At 35.0% G+C, this 18,020-nt stretch overlaps 1 protein-coding gene across 7 annotated transcripts in view; it reads left to right on the top strand.

Annotated features, from left to right (window-relative positions):
* Positions 1-18,020, top strand: part of LOC105833494 (DNA helicase MCM8) — a 209,574-nt gene that overhangs the window by 146,368 nt on the left and 45,186 nt on the right. For 6 of the 7 annotated variants that reach the window (XM_036287742.1, XM_036287736.1, XM_036287739.1 and 3 more), the window contains one exon: positions 5,811-6,023. The exons of the other annotated variant lie outside the window; for it this stretch is intronic. In XM_036287742.1, coding sequence (XP_036143635.1) covers positions 5,811-6,023 — 213 coding nt within the window. The remainder of the gene's footprint in view (positions 1-5,810; positions 6,024-18,020) is intronic. 7 annotated transcript variants of the gene reach the window in all.

The following is an 18,020-nucleotide window of genomic DNA, read 5'->3' as shown; positions in this document are numbered from 1 at the left end:
GGGTACTAATTAGAGAGATAATTAGGTAGAAATAGGAGAAGGCCGTGAGAGCATAGAATAGTTGGAGAGTAGAGGTGGGTGAGTGTATACGGGTGGGGAGCGCGAGAGACGGAGAAGCGACGCGAACGGGAGAATAGGAAAACAAGGCTGCGGGCAGGTTTGTTCAATAGAGAGTGGGACAAGCGTAGGGAATAAAGTAGTAGATAGGGAGTTATGAGTGAAGTAAAAGAGAAGGGAGAAGAGAGCATGGGCTCGGAGGAGCAGGTTAGAGGGGAGGGAGAGAAGATAGGAGAAGGTAAAAAAGTAGAAGAAGCAAAAAAGAGAGGAAGACCAACAAACGTAGAAAGGCTAATAAGAGATGGAACAAAAAGTATGGAATTGCATTGAGGACATGTTAGGAAGAGGGAAGAGGAAGGAGAGAGAGCAGGATGAGAAGGAGATGGAGATAGCAGGAGAAGAGGAGAATATTAAGAGGAGTAGATTAGCAAAAGGCTTAATGGAAGGAAAGCAGGCTACAGGAAGGGACATAGAGAAAGTATTAGAAGAATTAGTGAAGTTAGGGAGAAAAATGGATGAGGGAAGAGAGGATATGAGAAAACAGATAGCTGAGCTAAAAGATAGGTGGGAAGAAGAAAGATTAGAAATGAGGGGTAGAATAGAAGGGATAGAAAAGAGACTAGATGAATTGGAAGGGAAGAAAGAGAAAAGGATTGTAGGGAGGACTGGGTATGTAAGGGAGGAGGTGAACGGGGAAGAAATGGAGTTAGGTAGAGAACTGACGAGGAAAATTAGAGAATTAGATGTGAGATTAGATAAGAGAGAAAGAGAAGCGAGGAAGAAAAATGTGATAATAAAGGGACTAAAAATAGAAGGAAAAAGTGTAGAGAAAGCGGTAGAAGAATTATGGGAGGAAATAGGATTAGGAGAGAAAAAGGAGGAGGTAAAGAGAGTAGGGGGATTAGACAGGGAAGGGAGGGGGATGGCTTTAGTGAAATTAGGGAGTATGGAAAGTAAGAAGAAGGTAATGATAGAAAAGAAAAAGTTAAAGGGGAGAAGAGAAAGAATAGAAGATGATTTGACAAAGGAAGAGAGAAGGGCTAAATGGAAAATAGAAAGGGAAGCATTTAGAGAGAGAGAAGGAGGTAAGAAGGTGAGCATAGGGTATATGAGGATATGAGTAGATGGAAACGTGAAGATTTGGGATGAAGTGGGGGAGACGTGGATGGGTGAGGAGGGAAACAGATAAAATTGGTTAGAGAGAGAGGTGGGAAAAAGGGAAGAAATAAGAGAGGGGATGGAGGGAGAAAGGAAGACAGAGAGGGGGAAGATAGAAGGGGAGGGTACAAGATAGTATTTTGGAACGTAGCAGGGGTAGGGAATAAGGATAATGATTTCTGGGAGGGCTTACAGGAAGGGGATGTGGTAATTCTAAGTGAAACGTGGCTAGACAAGAAAGGATGGGAGAGTAGGAGAGATACATTTCCTAAAAGCTATACATGGGAGGTGCAATGGGCGAGTAGAGAAAAGCAGAGAGGGAGGGCGAAAGGGAGGATGGTGATAGGAGTTAGAAAAGGGATTAAAATATTAAAGGTAGAAGAGGGGAGAGAGGTGGAGGGAATTATGGTGAGATGGGTACAGCTAGGAGGCGAGTGGTGGAAAGTGATAGGAGTGTATGTTAACAGAGATTTGGAGAGTAAATTACAGATTTTAAAGGAATGGATAGAAGGGAAGAAAGATGATGAAAGAATAATAATAGGAAGAGACTTTAATGTAAGGACAGGTAGAGAAGGAGAAAGGTATATGGAGGAGGAGGGAAAGAGGGAATCAAGGGATGCAATAATGAACGGAGAGGGAAAGAAATTCTGTAGATTCCTAGGAGAAATGGGATACGCGATTTTGAACGGGGACGTGGAGGGAGACGAAAGAAGAGAATGGACGCATGTTAGCTGGAAGGGAGGATCAGTAATCGACTATGTAATAGGAGATGAGGGAATGAGAGAGAAAATAAACAGAATGAGAGTGGAGGACAAGGTAGATTCGGATCACCAACCGCTGGCTGTATGGATAAGAGGTAAGAGGGAAAAAAGGGAAGAAAAAAGGGAAGGGGGGTCGAGAGGAAAGCCGGGAAAAGTAGAATGGACAGAAGAGGGGAGAAGGAAATTTATAGAGAAATTTGGAGAAGAGGAGATAGGACATAGGAAGCTAGAAGAGAAGTGGAGGGAGTTGAAAGTAAAAATAGAAGAAGCACTAGGAGTTATGGAAAGAAAGGTAGAAGGAGGAGGAAAGAATAGATGGTGGGATGAGGAGTGTAGGGAGGGTAAGGAGAGAGTTAGGAGGGAATTGAGGAAATGGAAGAGAGAAGGGGGAGAGGGAGAGAAATATAGAAAGGAAAGGGGAAAATACAATAAACTATGTAAGGCGAAAAAAGAGAGAGAACAGGAGGAATGGGAAAGAGAGGTAGGAAGAGCGAGGACAGAGGGGCAGGTATGGAAAATAGTTAATAGGGAACGGAGAAGGAGAAAGAGGATTAATGATAGGATAGAAATAGAAGAATGGGACGACTATTTTAGGAAACTGTTAGGAGGAGAGGAAGAGAGAGTAAGAATAGAGGGGATAGGTGAAAAGGTTGACGGAGAAGATGAGGAAATAGGAAGAAAAGAAGTGGAGGCAATTGTGAGGAGGATGAAAGATGGGAAGGCAACAGGTGAGGACGGGATCCCAGGTGAGGTATGGAAATATGGGGGGAGGGAAGTAGTAAATAGTCTATGGAAGATCTGTGATCAGGCGTGGAAGGGGGAGGAGTTGCCAAGGGAGTGGAGGGAGGGAGTAGTGATTCCGATACTAAAGAAGGGGGAGGGGTTAACGGTAGAACAATACAGGGGAGTAACATTGACGCAAACGGCGTACAAAGTATATATGGCGGTATTAGCAGAAAGATTGAGAAGGGAGATAGAAAATAGGAAAATTTTACCGTCGAGTCAGGCTGGATTCAGGAAAGGATGGGAGACAATAGATAATATTTACGTGTTAAATTATTTAATAAATAGGCAGATAGAGAGAAAAGGGGGTAAAATAGTTCTGTTTTTCGTAGATATGAGGGCAGCGTTCGATTCGGTAGATAGGGAAATTTTAGTAGAAGAGATGAAAAAGAGGGGGGTAGGGGAGAATCTAGTTTGGAAATGTGGGGAGGTTTTAAGAGAAACGATGAGTAGGGTGAAGGTAGGAGAAAAGGAGGGGAAAAAATTTTGGACGGGAAAGGGAGTGAGGCAGGGATGTCCGTTAAGCCCATGCCTCTTTACAGTCCTATTGGCAGATTTGGATGAGGAATTAGAAAAAGGGGGATGGGGAGGAATAGAGTTAGGGGGAAGGAAGGTATATTCATTAGCATACGCGGATGATTTAGTGCTGTTAGCGAAAGACGAGAAAACGATGAGAGGTATGATGGGGAAATTAGAGAATTATTTAGACAGAAAGAGGCTAGAAGTAAATACAGATAAATCAAAAATAATGAGATGCAAAAGAGGAGGTGGGAGAAAGAAAAAGGTTAGTTGGAGATGGAAAGGGAAGACAGTAGAAGAGGTAAAGAGCTACAAGTATCTGGGGTACACTATAATAGCAAACGGAAGTCAGGAAGGTCATGTGGAGGAGAGAGTGAGAAAAGGGGCAGCAATATTAGGGCAGGTATGGGGGATAGGGAAGAGAAAATTTGGGAAGGATTGGAGTAGAAGAATATGGCTATTTGATAGGTTGGTGTGGTCAGTGATGAGTTATGGAGTAGAGATATGGGGGTGGAAGTTAAGAAAGGGAATAGAGAAGCTGCAATGGAGATCTAAGGTGGATGCTAGGGGTAGAAAATAGTGTGCCGGAGTACATGATAGGAGAGGAATTACAAAGGGATAATTTAGAAGGAAAGGCGGGACTGAGAGCGTGGGGATACGAAAATAAGTTAGAGGAGGGAGGTGGAGGAGAATTGGCTAGGAAATGTTGGGAAGAAATTAAGAGAAGGGAAAGGAAAGTCAGGGTGGGAGGAGGAGAGACAAAAATTCTTTGAGGAGAGAGGGTGGGGGATAGAAGAGGTAGAGAGACTGAGAGGAGACGGGTTATTAAGAGCTGAGGAGTTGATAAAGAGGGAAAAAGAGAAGCAGAGAAGAGAAAGATGGCTAAGAATTAGAGACTCGAGATATAACAAATGGTACGGAAGAGTGAAGGGAGAGGGGATACCAGAGTACTTAAAAAGGGACTGGGAGGAGAAAAGATGGCAAAGGGTGGCAAGATATAGGCTAGGAGGTAGTATGAGAGGAGGGAGGTACGGGGAGGAAGAGGAAGTGAGGAGATGCAGGTTGTGTGAATGGGGAGAGGAGTCATGGGAGCATATGTGGGAAGAGTGTATAGACTGGGGAGTAGGAGGAAGCTGGCAAGAAGTAGTGGATAGCATTCTAGGAGAAAAGGGAGAGGGAGAATGGTGGATGGAAAAGCTAGACAACTTAAGGGAGGAGAAGGGGAGGGGAGAGTCGGGGGGGAAGGGGAGGGAGGGGAAAGATGACGATGAGTATGTATGGGAGAGAGTGGATGAAGAGGGTGAGAAAGCGTCGGGAAATGAGGGAGACAACGAAAGAAAAGTAGAGGATTTGGTGCAGCGGAAACGGAGGTCCACGGATGAATGGAAGAGTAGAAGAATGAATGGTCTCTCTCTCTCTCAAAGGAGTGAGTGTGATTTGGAAGCGGAGATGCGTGTAGGCAGATTAAAATGTAGAGCTAAGTAGAGATAAGTTAGTTGTAAGATTTTGATGTAAACGAAGCGGGAGTTCGTTGTACCCCGCAAGGGAACAATAAATCTTATTATTATTATTATTACCAATGTTGCAATAATTTTGCGAAAATATACTGCAATTGTAGCATTACAAATTAAAATTTTTTTCTGTAACAAATAAAATCTTCTGTAATAAATATTTTTTGTATTAATAATTATGTTTATGTGTATTATTAATTATATTTTTTAAATAAATATTACTATTTTATTTTACTATTCTGTTTGAACTGCATTCATTTTTTTTAAATTCACATTACGAAATAAATATATTTTTTGAACAGAATAAAAAAACTGATGATAAATTCTTAAAGTAGAACTCTTCCCCTTTCTATTGATCACCATTTTAATTACTTTATCTGTTTTTTTTCTAATAAATACAAGCGTTGGAAAAAAAAAATTTTTTTACAAAAATTTTTTGTTTCTTTCTCATTCTTTTCAAAAAATCTCTTTTCTTTTAATATCTTCGACTTTTCAGCCAAGACCATCATAATTCTGAGATTTTTTTTTATTAAAAAAAAAGAAGTTAAAATTGATTAAATACATTTGGAGATATAAGTCAATGAAGTTTTGGGGTTAGCGTAACCCCTGGGTGTAGGAATCGGGAGAAAAATAAGGTGTGTAGGCAGAGGGTTAATTATTAATTATGTATAATTGAATTTAAAAAAAGTTTTGGTTTCGATTTTGAAACTGACTTGAAAACCGAAATTCAGTTTCGGTTTCGGTTTTGGTGACAAAACTTAGTTTCGGTTGCACACTAACAATTAGCGACTTTCTGTTTGGTAGAGGGCCACAAAAAGAACCGTTTTCGACGCACATGTAACAAAAAAAGCTTTTTTTCACGTGAAAATGGGAAACGTTCCTTAATGTAGAAGTTGTAATGTCCAGCACATTCTCTAACATTTTTTAATTTAGCCTTTTTAACAATATCGATAAAACAAATTTATTTATAATTAAAGTGTTATGAATTGCGAATAAGTTATTTTGACATTTATAATTTTAGGCATTATTAGAATCAATGGAGCAACAAAGCATTACAGTTGCAAAGTCAGGTGTAATATGTTCTCTTCCTGCACGGATATCAATTTTAGCAGCTGCTAATTCTATTGGAGGACAATACGACAAGAGTAAAACATTAACTGAAAATCTTCATATTAGTCAACCTATTCTTTCAAGATTTGATTTAATTTTTTTATTATTAGATAAACCAAATAAGGTAAATATTTATAGGCACATTGAGAAAAATAAAAACATTTTTAATAATTAGTTAAAAATAATTAGTAAAAACATTTCCAGAGCCAAAGTTGGATGTTGTTTATTTACAATTTTTAATTCGACGTTAATTTTACAAACTTATACAGACGTTTCGGCACATTGCTTTTGGCCATCTTTAGCACATAATAGACAGTCCGTAACAGAACTCCAAAAAACAAAGAACACACGAAGAAGGTTTAGATAAAAATACCCCCTCCCATTGCGGAATGACGCATGTCATGTAATAAATAGACAAGAGTAGGATTTAATTTGAAACATGTTGGCATTATGAGTCTGGCATTATAACCGATAACCTTTTATATGACTTTGTACACTATCTAAAGAGACAGCGTTATTACAATCTAAGAAACTTAAAAAAATAGACTACGCCCAAATTGCAAATAAAGATTTCAATGTAAAAACGTTTTTACCGATCAAATATGTACACTGAAGATGGCCAAAAACAATATGCCAAAACATTTGTGTTTGTAAAATTAATGTCGATAAAAAATTGAACAATTGAACAACATCCAACTTTGCTTCTGTTTTGCGTTTTTATTAATTATTAATTCAATATAAGAGCCTGAAAGGTGCACAATTTATTTTAGAATTATTCAAAACATTTTTATTATATCATTTCAAACCAAGCTATTGAGATTATTTAGAACTTAAACTCTGTTCAACCGTTCTGATAATCTCGCAAGTCGCTGGTTTGCATGTAGATGCACAGGGCAGTCTTGCATTTGTTTACTTAGCTGAGACATGTTTCTTGATATATATAAATTAATTAATGCTATATATATATATATATATATATATATATATATATATTGTGTGCGTGCGTGCGTGTGTGTGTGTGTGTGTGTGTGTGTGTGTGTGTGTGTGTGTGTGTGTGTGTGTGTGTGTGTGTGTGTGTGTGTGTGTGAGTAATGTGCAGTACATACATGTAGAATAATCATATACAAGATGTCTTTTAAATATTTTAAAAACTATCCTTAGTATAGATTTAAAAATTTAGATAAAAGTTACATGATCTAAAGGGAGATAAATAATTATAGAATTAATTTTTGAAGAAATTTATTTTTTTTACATTATTTTTTTAATTTTTAATAAAATTATATAAATTATAATATTAGCTCGAAATTGCAAAACAAAAAAATAAGAGAGAGTTAAAAAATGGGTGGACTTATTTATCTCTCTGACTGCACACTAGGTTAGCCACACTCATACCGATTTTCAAATAAATAATTATGAAAACAATAATTGTCGTTTTACTTATTACAAATATTTTCAGTTATTTTTATTTTAAGCTAATACCGTTAGATGGAAAAGTACCGAATATTTATATTTAAAAAATATATATTTCTTGTAGACCAAGAGCCAGCGACAAAAATTCAACGTGACTCGGTACAAGGGTAATTTATGCTTAAGGGGTTACACCAACCTAGACGGTCGAAAAACAGGCCTAACTTTGATATTTTATTCCTCCTAAACGGGTAGTGGGAATTAAATGAAATTTTGGGTGATTATTGACTTATGTTTCGACAATATAAAAAAAATTTTTTTATTAAACAATGGCGACGGAAAGCAGAAATATGGCCGCCGACACACATTGAGGTTTGGAAAAACGCATTTTGTGGTGACCACTGTCCCGTCTAAACGATCCATCTGAAACAAAAAAACAAAATGGTGTTTTTAAGTTAACAGTAGTGGTTTGTCGGTGACGATTGCCGATTGTCGATTTTATCGTTTGTTACAAAATGGCGATGAGTTGAAGTTAAAATTAAAAAAAAAAACGAAAAATTTTTGTCCTTTTTATTTTTTTATTTTTTAATGAAGACCGATTAAAAAAAAATAGATCGTCACCGACAAAAGAATGTTTCTGAGAGTATTGTGTAAAAATTTGAAAACGATCCATCCATTAGTTTTTGAGATCTGGTGGTCACCGACTTTGAAAACCATGTTTTGAGAAAAACGCGTTTAAAGTTTCAAGTTTAGTTCTACTATTGTTAATAGCCGAATTTTGCACTTTACCTCTAGTCGACAATTCTGGGGCCATATGAGATTCCTTCCACATCAATAACAGCAGTGCTTTGTGAAGACTTTTGTTGACAGCGAGCAATCTTTTCTTCGCGCGTCGCCTTCTGCGCTCGTACTTCGGCCACATTGATGCGCGCTCGGTCTTGATTTTCGCAATATGCAGCACAATTCTTTTATTATCATTAATAAATATGCGGCAGCATCTTCATTAAATGTGTATGCAGCAATATTGGCAGCAATTTGCACAACGTGTGCACCGCTGTGCTGCACTTTTGGCGCTATGCGCCAAATCAGATTGTTCAAACTTTCGTTAACGTTTTGCGTAAATCCACCGACGCATTTCTCCAGTAAATTATCACTAGAAAGTTGTTTTCAAATATTGGACGAATGGCTTTAATCACATCATCGTCCAGTGGCGATTTATGTTGATATTGCTCCAATTCGAGCACTCGAACGCTCGATCCTGTTTTACTCAACTCTCTGTAATTCCGGCATTTTTTCAGATATCAACATAAAACTTTTAGGATATATTCTCGAAACTTGAAGCTTCAAGAAAATGTAATAAAAAAAAAAATCGAATTTTTTTTTCCGCTAGGTTGGTGTAACCTTTTAAAATGTTAGTATTATTCTTAATTAAGAGAAAGCCCGATTGGCAGAAGGCAGTTTGGGGGCTGGAAGCGTGGGTGAGCGACCAAACATGCAAATTTTGAAAGAAAAAAACGTGATAAGGTACAAAGGTGAAAATTGGTATTTACATTGCATGTTTTTGTAAATGTATTGAAGGAAAAAAATTGGCAGAAGCGTAGGTGAAGGCTGAAGGGTTGGCCAAAGTCATCAACGTTATAAATAAATTACTGAAAAATACGTGATAAGGTACACTTCTGCCAATTTGCATATTTACTTGTCAGGTAATATAAAAACTGTATGTAAATTGGCAGAAGTGAAAATGGAGGATTAATATTGAAAAAGTTGATGAAATGTATGTAACGCGCGCTGAACGCTTATCAGCCGTTGTCGTTATTCTTTCGCTGTTTTATAGGTGTACGTCATGAGTAGAGATTAAAGTTCTGAAATCGCGTCGACCATAGCTAGCTTTCCCCACTTCGACGCGTTCGAGTCGGAGAGGGGCGGGTGGGAGCGCGTGATGGTGGGGAGCGATGGCGCGGCGCGCGGTGGGATAGGCAGCGTTTCTATGATCAATTACTGAAAAATGCGATAAATAACAATATTTTGTTTTATGTTTTGTTGTTAGATACATATCGATGCTAGATACAGCTCGAGATACAATAAGATCGTTTGCTCTGAGTGACTTATTCCTTCTGTTATTTAACTCATTTTTCGGAATTGTCTGTGTACTCTGTGACGAATCTCACTACGTTTCGGGGCCGACCATCCGCCCCGCTATACGGAACTCGGCGTCTACGGACGCTCCTTCCGAGAGTCTAGTACCCCCGTCGGGGAACCGTTCCCACCACACTGTTGAGAGCGCGTGGAGATCGCCCCAACGGGTATAAAAGCCGAGCGCAATCTCAACCGAGCACCATTCTCCGTCGACAGGGCTGGTCACTAAAGTCATTAGATTTATAAAGTACCGCAAACTATTCTCCCCATTCTTCGTTGGAGGAAAAATGGCGGCGGTTCTCTAACCTAATCTGATTCTAACTCCGATATAACGAACTTTATAAGCATTGTACGGGAGTGTGAAAATTGCTCCAAAAGTGCTCCATTTGCAAAATTTGTATTTATAAAAATAAAAGGTTATATAAATAACAGTTAAAACTGTAAATCACATGTAAATAAATGTTATATTTTTTTTAGGTTTCGCATTTATAAAACTTTTCATGGCTACACTTTGACTAGATTTAGTAGCTTTAACATTAATATCACAATTGATATTACTACTTTTTTCTTTTTTTTTTTTTTTAAGGAAAAGTGAATCCTTGTTATGACAAAGTTTTTAATAAGCTTATAAGCAATATTGTGACATGAAGGAATATTTGTTGGACATTCTTGAAAAAATATGTTAATAAATTTAGCTGTTAACTTATTAAAAATTAAATTATCTTTATTTTTTCTAAATAATAATTCGCACTTATAAATAATATTATATATATATATATCCATAGTTGGAAAAAGTATATTTTCTTTTCTCTTAATGTAGTATACAATGTTAAGTTATTATTCGAATCAGTCATCCAATTTGAATCACTTACAAGGCTATTAAAACAATGATGGCAATGTTTTAAATTTTTCTTAATTTTAAATAAAATAGCACCTAATAAATAATATAACGCTGTTTGAGCTGCATCATTCAAATCAGTCTCAGTACCAAGTAATGGATTATAGATTTCTATATCGTGTAAATTTTGTATATCTTTCAGACATTTATCTTCCGCAGAAATATTTCTTAAATCTAATTATTTTATCTCTGCAATTGGTTTATCGTTGCAATATTTAATGACATGATCAGAGTCGATCACAGAATAATTACCACGCTTAATATTTGCTTGAAATTGTGATAAACAGACAAGTCGTAACGCAGTCTTGAATTCACGCGCATCAGGTACTGATTTTCTTCCTCGGATTGTTGAAAATAAATTTTTTAAAGCATCTTGCGTAAATTGTTCTATTAATAAATATTTGAAATTGTGTTTGTCTAAATATTCAACTTGCACATCTAACACAGTCTGCGTACAAAGCAATAATCCACTTTGAAATGGTTTTCATTTTCCATCGTTTACCGTGATTCCTTGAATTATTTCCATAAAATCTTTCAAAAAAGCAATATTATTTTTGTACTTATCTGTGTTATAATGGGATATGCCAGCTTATGATAACGACTTGTCATAATTTTAAACCATTTTATGCATAATGGAAAGAAACCAGTCTGTTGTTTTATGTTTACAATGTTATTGTTAGTTATATGATACGTTATAGCCGCAGAAACACTTTTATTTAATAAACTTACGCTTAAAGCCATGTTCATTTTGTCAAAATGGGATGGAGTTAAAACGTTTTCTTTCAAATGTGGACATAATTTTAATGTGTCTTTTTTTATCTAAAGTAAAAACTTCGCGAACAGGTATTATAGAAATTTCGTTATATGTAAATTGTACTTTTTAACAAGAGTTTCGTTTAAATAAAATTTAGCACCTGCTGTTAATGAGCACGCTACATTTTTATAAACATGAACAGAATCGGGCATAACAAATAATCTATCTTTACTACTACATGGATGTTAAATAAAATTATTGATTTTGTTAAATTTACCAACTGTTATATTCATTATTTTCCACCAACTTCTATTCTGCGGTTCCATATCGGAAATTATTACTGTTATTTTTAACCCAATATTGTGTGCACTTTTAATAATTGCTATAATTTTTTTATACATTTCTTGTGGAAAATGAATTTGCTGTCAATTCATAACCAACAACTTGCTTCCATTTAGTGGAAATGCCACATAACATAAAAACAAGGGAATGTGTAGCTAGTTTACTAGAACTATTAAATCCACCCGATAATTTCATTGTAAGTCTACCAACAATCGACATAACAGAGTTATCATATTGTAATCCAGGCTTAATCGATATTTCATCCATTAAAAGTACAACATGTTTTTTTTCAGATTGAAATGTTTTAACCTAAAATAAAATTACATAACAATCTTAAGCAATAATAATCAAAATAAAAATATTTATATTATATTAAATAAAAGTAAAATATTTGCAAAAAATAAAAAACTACATGCATTAAGATAAATACTAACTTTAATTTTTAATAACTCGACGATGTCTTTAAATATACCTGGCTTAAATTTCAAGCCTTGTATGCGATGTTGTAAAGTACGAATACTTGGATAAGGTAGTTATTTGCTCACTTCTTCATATCCTTTCTGCCCGCAAGCCACATACAGTTTTAATGCTTTAATGATGGTATTTGCGGACTATGATTTTCCTTTATGATGCTCATGTGTGATTAGGTATATTTGATCTTTGTTTAACACTGCGTTAAATTTTGCATTTGTTTCTCTAAACTTCTTTTTTAAAATACAATTTTGAGCCACAGTTATTCTTAAAGTTTTTCTTACCTTTTTAACATAATTTTCATCGTAGATTTTGTAATTTGAAGTGTCTTTTAACATTGCTAACATCGGTTATTTCTAATGCTCTATTAATACTGCTACTATCATTAATACTACAGGCACTATTTTCGTTTATGTTTGTTGTATTGGACTTAGTTGCATTGGACTCATATTCACCTACAAATATTTGTTTTAATTAATTACATTACAGTAATACAGTAATAATACATGTAATTATAAAACAACAATTTAGATAATTATACCTTATTATACTTTTCTCATATCTAATTGTAAGTATTATTGTATTATATATAAAACTTACAAGAATCTATATATTCTGGACATTATCTGATGTCTGTTGTGGACTGAGATCTGTTGCTTGTTTAATATTATCTACCTCTTGATTGACTGTAATATGTTGCTTTAACAAATTGGATTTTTCAAAAGGGCAAAGTAATCTCTTTTCATCTTGTCGATTTTTTTCAAATTAATCGTCATCAAAATGCACCTGCAAAATTGATATAACGATTACACAGGCACACACAAAAAAAAGTGGTTGGTCCGGCGGACTAGACTAGTCAATCCTTATGTATTTTGACCCGCTGAATCCGAATCTAAGGTCAGAATTGCAAAGTTAGCTCGTATTTTCTAACCTCAAAAAAAAATTTTTTTTTTAATGTTGGTGACTAGAAAACGACGATTTATTCCAGAGAAAGGCCCGGAAATTTTAAAACAATTTGGGGAAAGTATATTTTCTATTAAAAATGATGCAATGTTTTGTAAAATATGCCATATCGACATTTATACCACCGAAAAGAATGTTTTTGTTAAACATATAGCCTCCAAAAAACACAAGGAATACATGGAAAGGCAAAACGAGGCGTGCAATGTCGAGAAAGAAGAAATAATAACGAATCCAATTTCTGCAGATGTATTTAAGAAAGCTCTATGTATGGCGATGATTGCGGCAGATATTCCTTTCTGGAAATTAGAAAATGAGCAGTTCCGTGAGTTTCTGGAGAAGTATACAGAAAGAAAGATTTCCTCAGAATCGAGTATGCGAAAACATATCTTAAATGAATGTTATACGGATGTTCTAAATGAAATGCGCGAAGAAATCGGAGATCATCCAATTTGGATTTCCATCGATGAGACTACTGATGTGTCGGGTCGTAAAGTTACCAACACTATAATTGGTACTTTACTACCGGATAAGCCTGGAAAAACTTTTTTATTCGATTCCGACGTTTTACAAAAAGCGAATAGCGAGACAATTGTAGAACTTTTCAAAAATTTGCTTGATTTATTGTGGCCAGATGACATAAAATACGAAAAAGTTCTGCTTCTCGTTTCAGACGCCGCTCCATATATGTGTTCAGCACGAAAATTGTTGGAGAAATTTCCAAAAATGCTACATCTTATATGTTATGCACATGATCTGCATAGAATTGCCGAAGAATTAAGGCAAAATTATGAAACTGTTGATGGATTAATATCTAACATAAAAAAAGTTTTTCTTAAAGCTTCTGCAAGAACCCAAACATTTACATCAATCGCGCCTGATTTGAAATTGCCACCGCAACCAATATTAACACGATGGGGTACATGGCTTAAAGCTGCTATGTATTATACCTTAAATTTAGAATCAATTTGTTCCGTTTTGAAAGAGATTCCTTCCAATGCAGTTGAATCAGTAAAAAAATCAAAAAGTATTTTGTTATCTGAACATTTAAAATCCGATTTAAATTTCATAAATACAAATTTTTCTTGTCTCGTTTCCGCTATAAACAACTTAGAAACTGTTAATCTGTTGCTTACTGATTCTATATCAGTTATTGAAAATTTAAAATTACACATGCATAAAATTTTCGATGAAGATAGCAAGTATTTACAAGTCAAAAAAATTCGAAAACGTTTTACAAAAAAATTTAGGATTTTCTACAATATGTATCATTCAACGGATACTGGAAGGAAAAGAAGATTATAAAACTCTAGACTCACGGTTCGATCAAGATGATGCAAAATTTTTCAAATATGCCCCTATCACTTCTTGTGACGTAGAACGGAGTTTTTCACAGTATAAAAATATTTTGACCGAAAGGCGAAGAAGCTTTAATTTTAACAATTAAAAAAAATATTTTATTGTGTGTTACTTTCACAAACAAAAGAAGTAAGCAATAAGAAGTTAAATTTTAATTAAAATTATAATTTGTTACAAATACTCTACAGAAATTAAAAATATCGCTCTTACAAATTATTATATTTTATGTTAATTTTTTATTGTTTGTACTGATTTGCTTCGTTTTTGTGTTCGTACATTTATATTCAAAATTGCCATTAATTTAAAAAGTATATATTTTCCTATTTTTGTTTGTTGATTTATTTTTTTTGTAAAAATAGTATATAATATAACATATAACAAAAAGCAAGGTGAAGAAGCAGCTTACGGAGTTTGAAAAACTATATCTAATTAACTATTGCACAAAATTAAAAGAAATTAAGGAAAATATTGGATTCGTTTTATTTTGTTCGTATTTTTTTTAGATTTAAATAAAAAAGAAAAACAGTTAAAGTACAAAAAATTAATATAAAAAATATAAAAATATAAAAGTATAAAAAATATAATTTAAAAAAAATTAAAATAAAAAAGAAAAAAAAACTCCATTGACGGGTTCCCATCTTGACGCGGTAATGGAGCTTACCATTATTACTAAGAGGATCCCTTAGTAAATCAATTGTAAAAGTAATTTCTAAGAGTTTTCTAACTCCTTAATTTTCGCTCCTGTCGCTCCCTACCATCACGCGCTCCTGCCCGTCCCTCTCCGACTCGAACGCGTCGAAATGGGGAGAGCCGTGAGGAACGTGCTACGGTCGATTCAGATTTGCCCAACGGCCGTTGGAAAATCCGGGCTATAGTTATGAGATACATTTCTGCCAATTTGTTTATTTATTTTTTATATTGTGCACTAACTAAATGTAAAACTGGCCGAAGTTTAAGTGGAATATTTATGTATAGCCAAGCAGAAATCAAGAACCATACGCACCGCGTTATGCTGAATTGCGAATAATTTTAACGCATACTTTGTATGATTGTCTGACATTGCTATTTATTTTAAATAGTTGAGTTATAAACTTTTAAAAAATTGTACTGGTATGCTTATTATGATTTTGTAAAATTGTTAATATTGAAATAATAAAAATATATCGACACATATATAGACATATATATATATGAAAGGAACAGGATAAGATATTTGATTAATTTTTTTATTATTTCTTTTTCTATGCATGTGTTTATTAAATAATAAATTCCAGAGGTATAACAATATAAAATATATGAAATATATGTTCAAAGATATCTAGTCTTCGGTATCGGTAGGTAATTCATTGTCCTTATCAGGATCACTGTTTTTGTCGCTATCGTATTCCACATTTTCCTCCTCAACTAAAATTAAAATTATGAAAGGTTAAAAATTTAAAGTAATAATGAGATAAATTATACTTGTCGATATTTAATGCTGTACCTTCAGAATCATATTTGTCGATTATAACATCTTTAATAATCTTTGGCAATTGTTCTCTGTCAAACCATTTAAATTCATAACATGTAATCTGGTTAGCAACAATCCATTCAAATGCTTCTGGATCAAGGTCAGAAGGATTTTTTTTTATTAGCATTTTGCCAAATATTTGTGATGTATTTGCATCTAAACAGCTGTTGGCGTAATTCTGATTAACATGGTGGCAAACTGGAGGCGTCAAAATTTTTCAAATTTTTTTTTGGTAAAGGCTTCATTTACATCTTTGACTTCGAAATTTTTTAAAATTGAAAACGAGCATTATTAACAGTCATCTGCTTTTTTTAAGACGTTAAACTGTACATGTGACATACAAAATCTTTCAGAACTTGAAATACATCTTCTTCGTTGCATGAGGGATCGCCGACGGGTCGTATTTATTTGACCGACACCACTTGGTCGACAGTACACTTGACCGATAGTATTACTTAATCGACAATTACATGATTGACAAGTACACTTAACCGACACGATTATTTGACCGACAGTTTACTTAACCAACATTACATTTGACCGACATTACACTTGCCCTCTGCCACTCCTACTGACGGGGTGAGTGCAGGAGGTTTCGAAGACGTGTGTGTGCGTGCGTGTGTGCGTGCGTGGCCACAACAAAATGTCTGCTTTGTACTGTACCACATGAGTTTGCGACTTTCTACGCGTAGCGTGGTCTATCCACACTCTCCCTCTCTGGCTTACAGAGCGAAATGACGTCCACGCTTGTATTGTATCACATGGATTTGCGACTTTAGATTTGAAATTGTGGCCAAATAATGACTTTAAATTATTTGGGTTACGTTAGATAAAATAAAGGAAGGGGATGCAGAGGCGAAGCCCCTCCCCTGCTCTCGCGTTTTTAGGTGCAGAAACACAGAAAACACGTGGGCAAAGGAGGGACTTTGCCCCTTTTGGTATTAATTAATAAAATCTTTTTTTCTTTGTGGGTGCTAAAGGGCAAGTGTGTTGGTCAAATGGTGTTGGTTAAGTGAACTGTCGGTCAAATGATTGTGTCGGTTAAGTGTACTTGTCGGTCATGTAATTGTCGATTGAGTGATACTGTCGGTCAAACGGTGTCGGTCAAATGATTATCGGCCAAGTGTATTGGAGCCGTCGCTGACATTTATGAATGCTTTAATGTAATTTTCATTCTTTGTCAATCTGCTGTACGGTCTTTGCTTGCCTTTTCTGTAAAAACTTGAGTTATAATCACAACCAGTGAGAGTATGGAATCCAAGTAGGGCTCTGTGCAACAATTCTATCAGTGAATCGTACAACTAACAAACATCAATATTTTTTTTGGCTGTAGTTCCGTACTCAATCTAAATTTTAGATTGGCTTTTCATATTTTTCATACATATCGTACATATAACAATAGTCAAAATTTAACAGTATGATTTTATTTTTTATAAAAGGGGCCATCTCTTTATTGTTCCAGTGCAAAATCAGAAAATTAATGAGAGCTTGTTTAAATTTATTGTTTCGCAATTCCTTTACAAAGTCAACTGGTCTTATTTACTCTGGTCCAGTGATTACGTAGTCGCGGTCAGACACTGAAATTGCTCTCGTTGAACGTTTATAATCTTTGATCGACGGAAAAAAATAACGATCAAAGATAAGGTGTACTTCAGCAGCTGTTATTTGTAACCATTATTTGTAACTATTTGTAAAACTTTTTTTAATAAGTTGCTTAATGTTTTAAGCACTTCTTTAATGCAGTGCAATAAGAAAAATCTATCGATTATAACAATGTCGGTTTGAAGAGGTAAAGCGCTATCTGTTTTTTTTTTTCATTTCTTAATCATCATATTTCAGTTTATAAGCAACACGAACATTTAACTTTTCTTGGTACTGTTTTAATTTTTCTTCCGTAAATAAAGTAACTTCCGATTCTGTTTCTGTGCATTTAAACACGCAAAACGGCTTTGTATCCATTTTCGTAAAATACAAACTAAAAACAATTCATTGCACAGAACATCTACACACTTTCGAGTTTGGATCCCAAATCCCAACTGCCCTGCGTAACCGGGGAAAAAAAAAACAGCGAAAGAATAACGACAACGGCTGATAAGCGTTCAGCGCGTTACATACATTTTATCAACTTTTTCAATATTAATCCTCCATTTTCACTTCTGCCGATTTACATACAGTTTTTATATTACCTGACAAGTAAATATGCAAATTGGCAGAAGTGTACCTTATCACGTATTTTTCAGTAATTTATTTATAACGTTGATGACTTTGGCCAACCCTTCAGCCT

Source organism: Monomorium pharaonis, chromosome 5 (genome assembly GCF_013373865.1).
Source record: "Monomorium pharaonis isolate MP-MQ-018 chromosome 5, ASM1337386v2, whole genome shotgun sequence".
Taxonomy (NCBI): Eukaryota; Metazoa; Arthropoda; class Insecta; order Hymenoptera; family Formicidae; genus Monomorium; species Monomorium pharaonis.
Note: the sequence above shows the minus strand (reverse complement) of the source record. Positions and strands in the feature narration are given on the sequence as shown.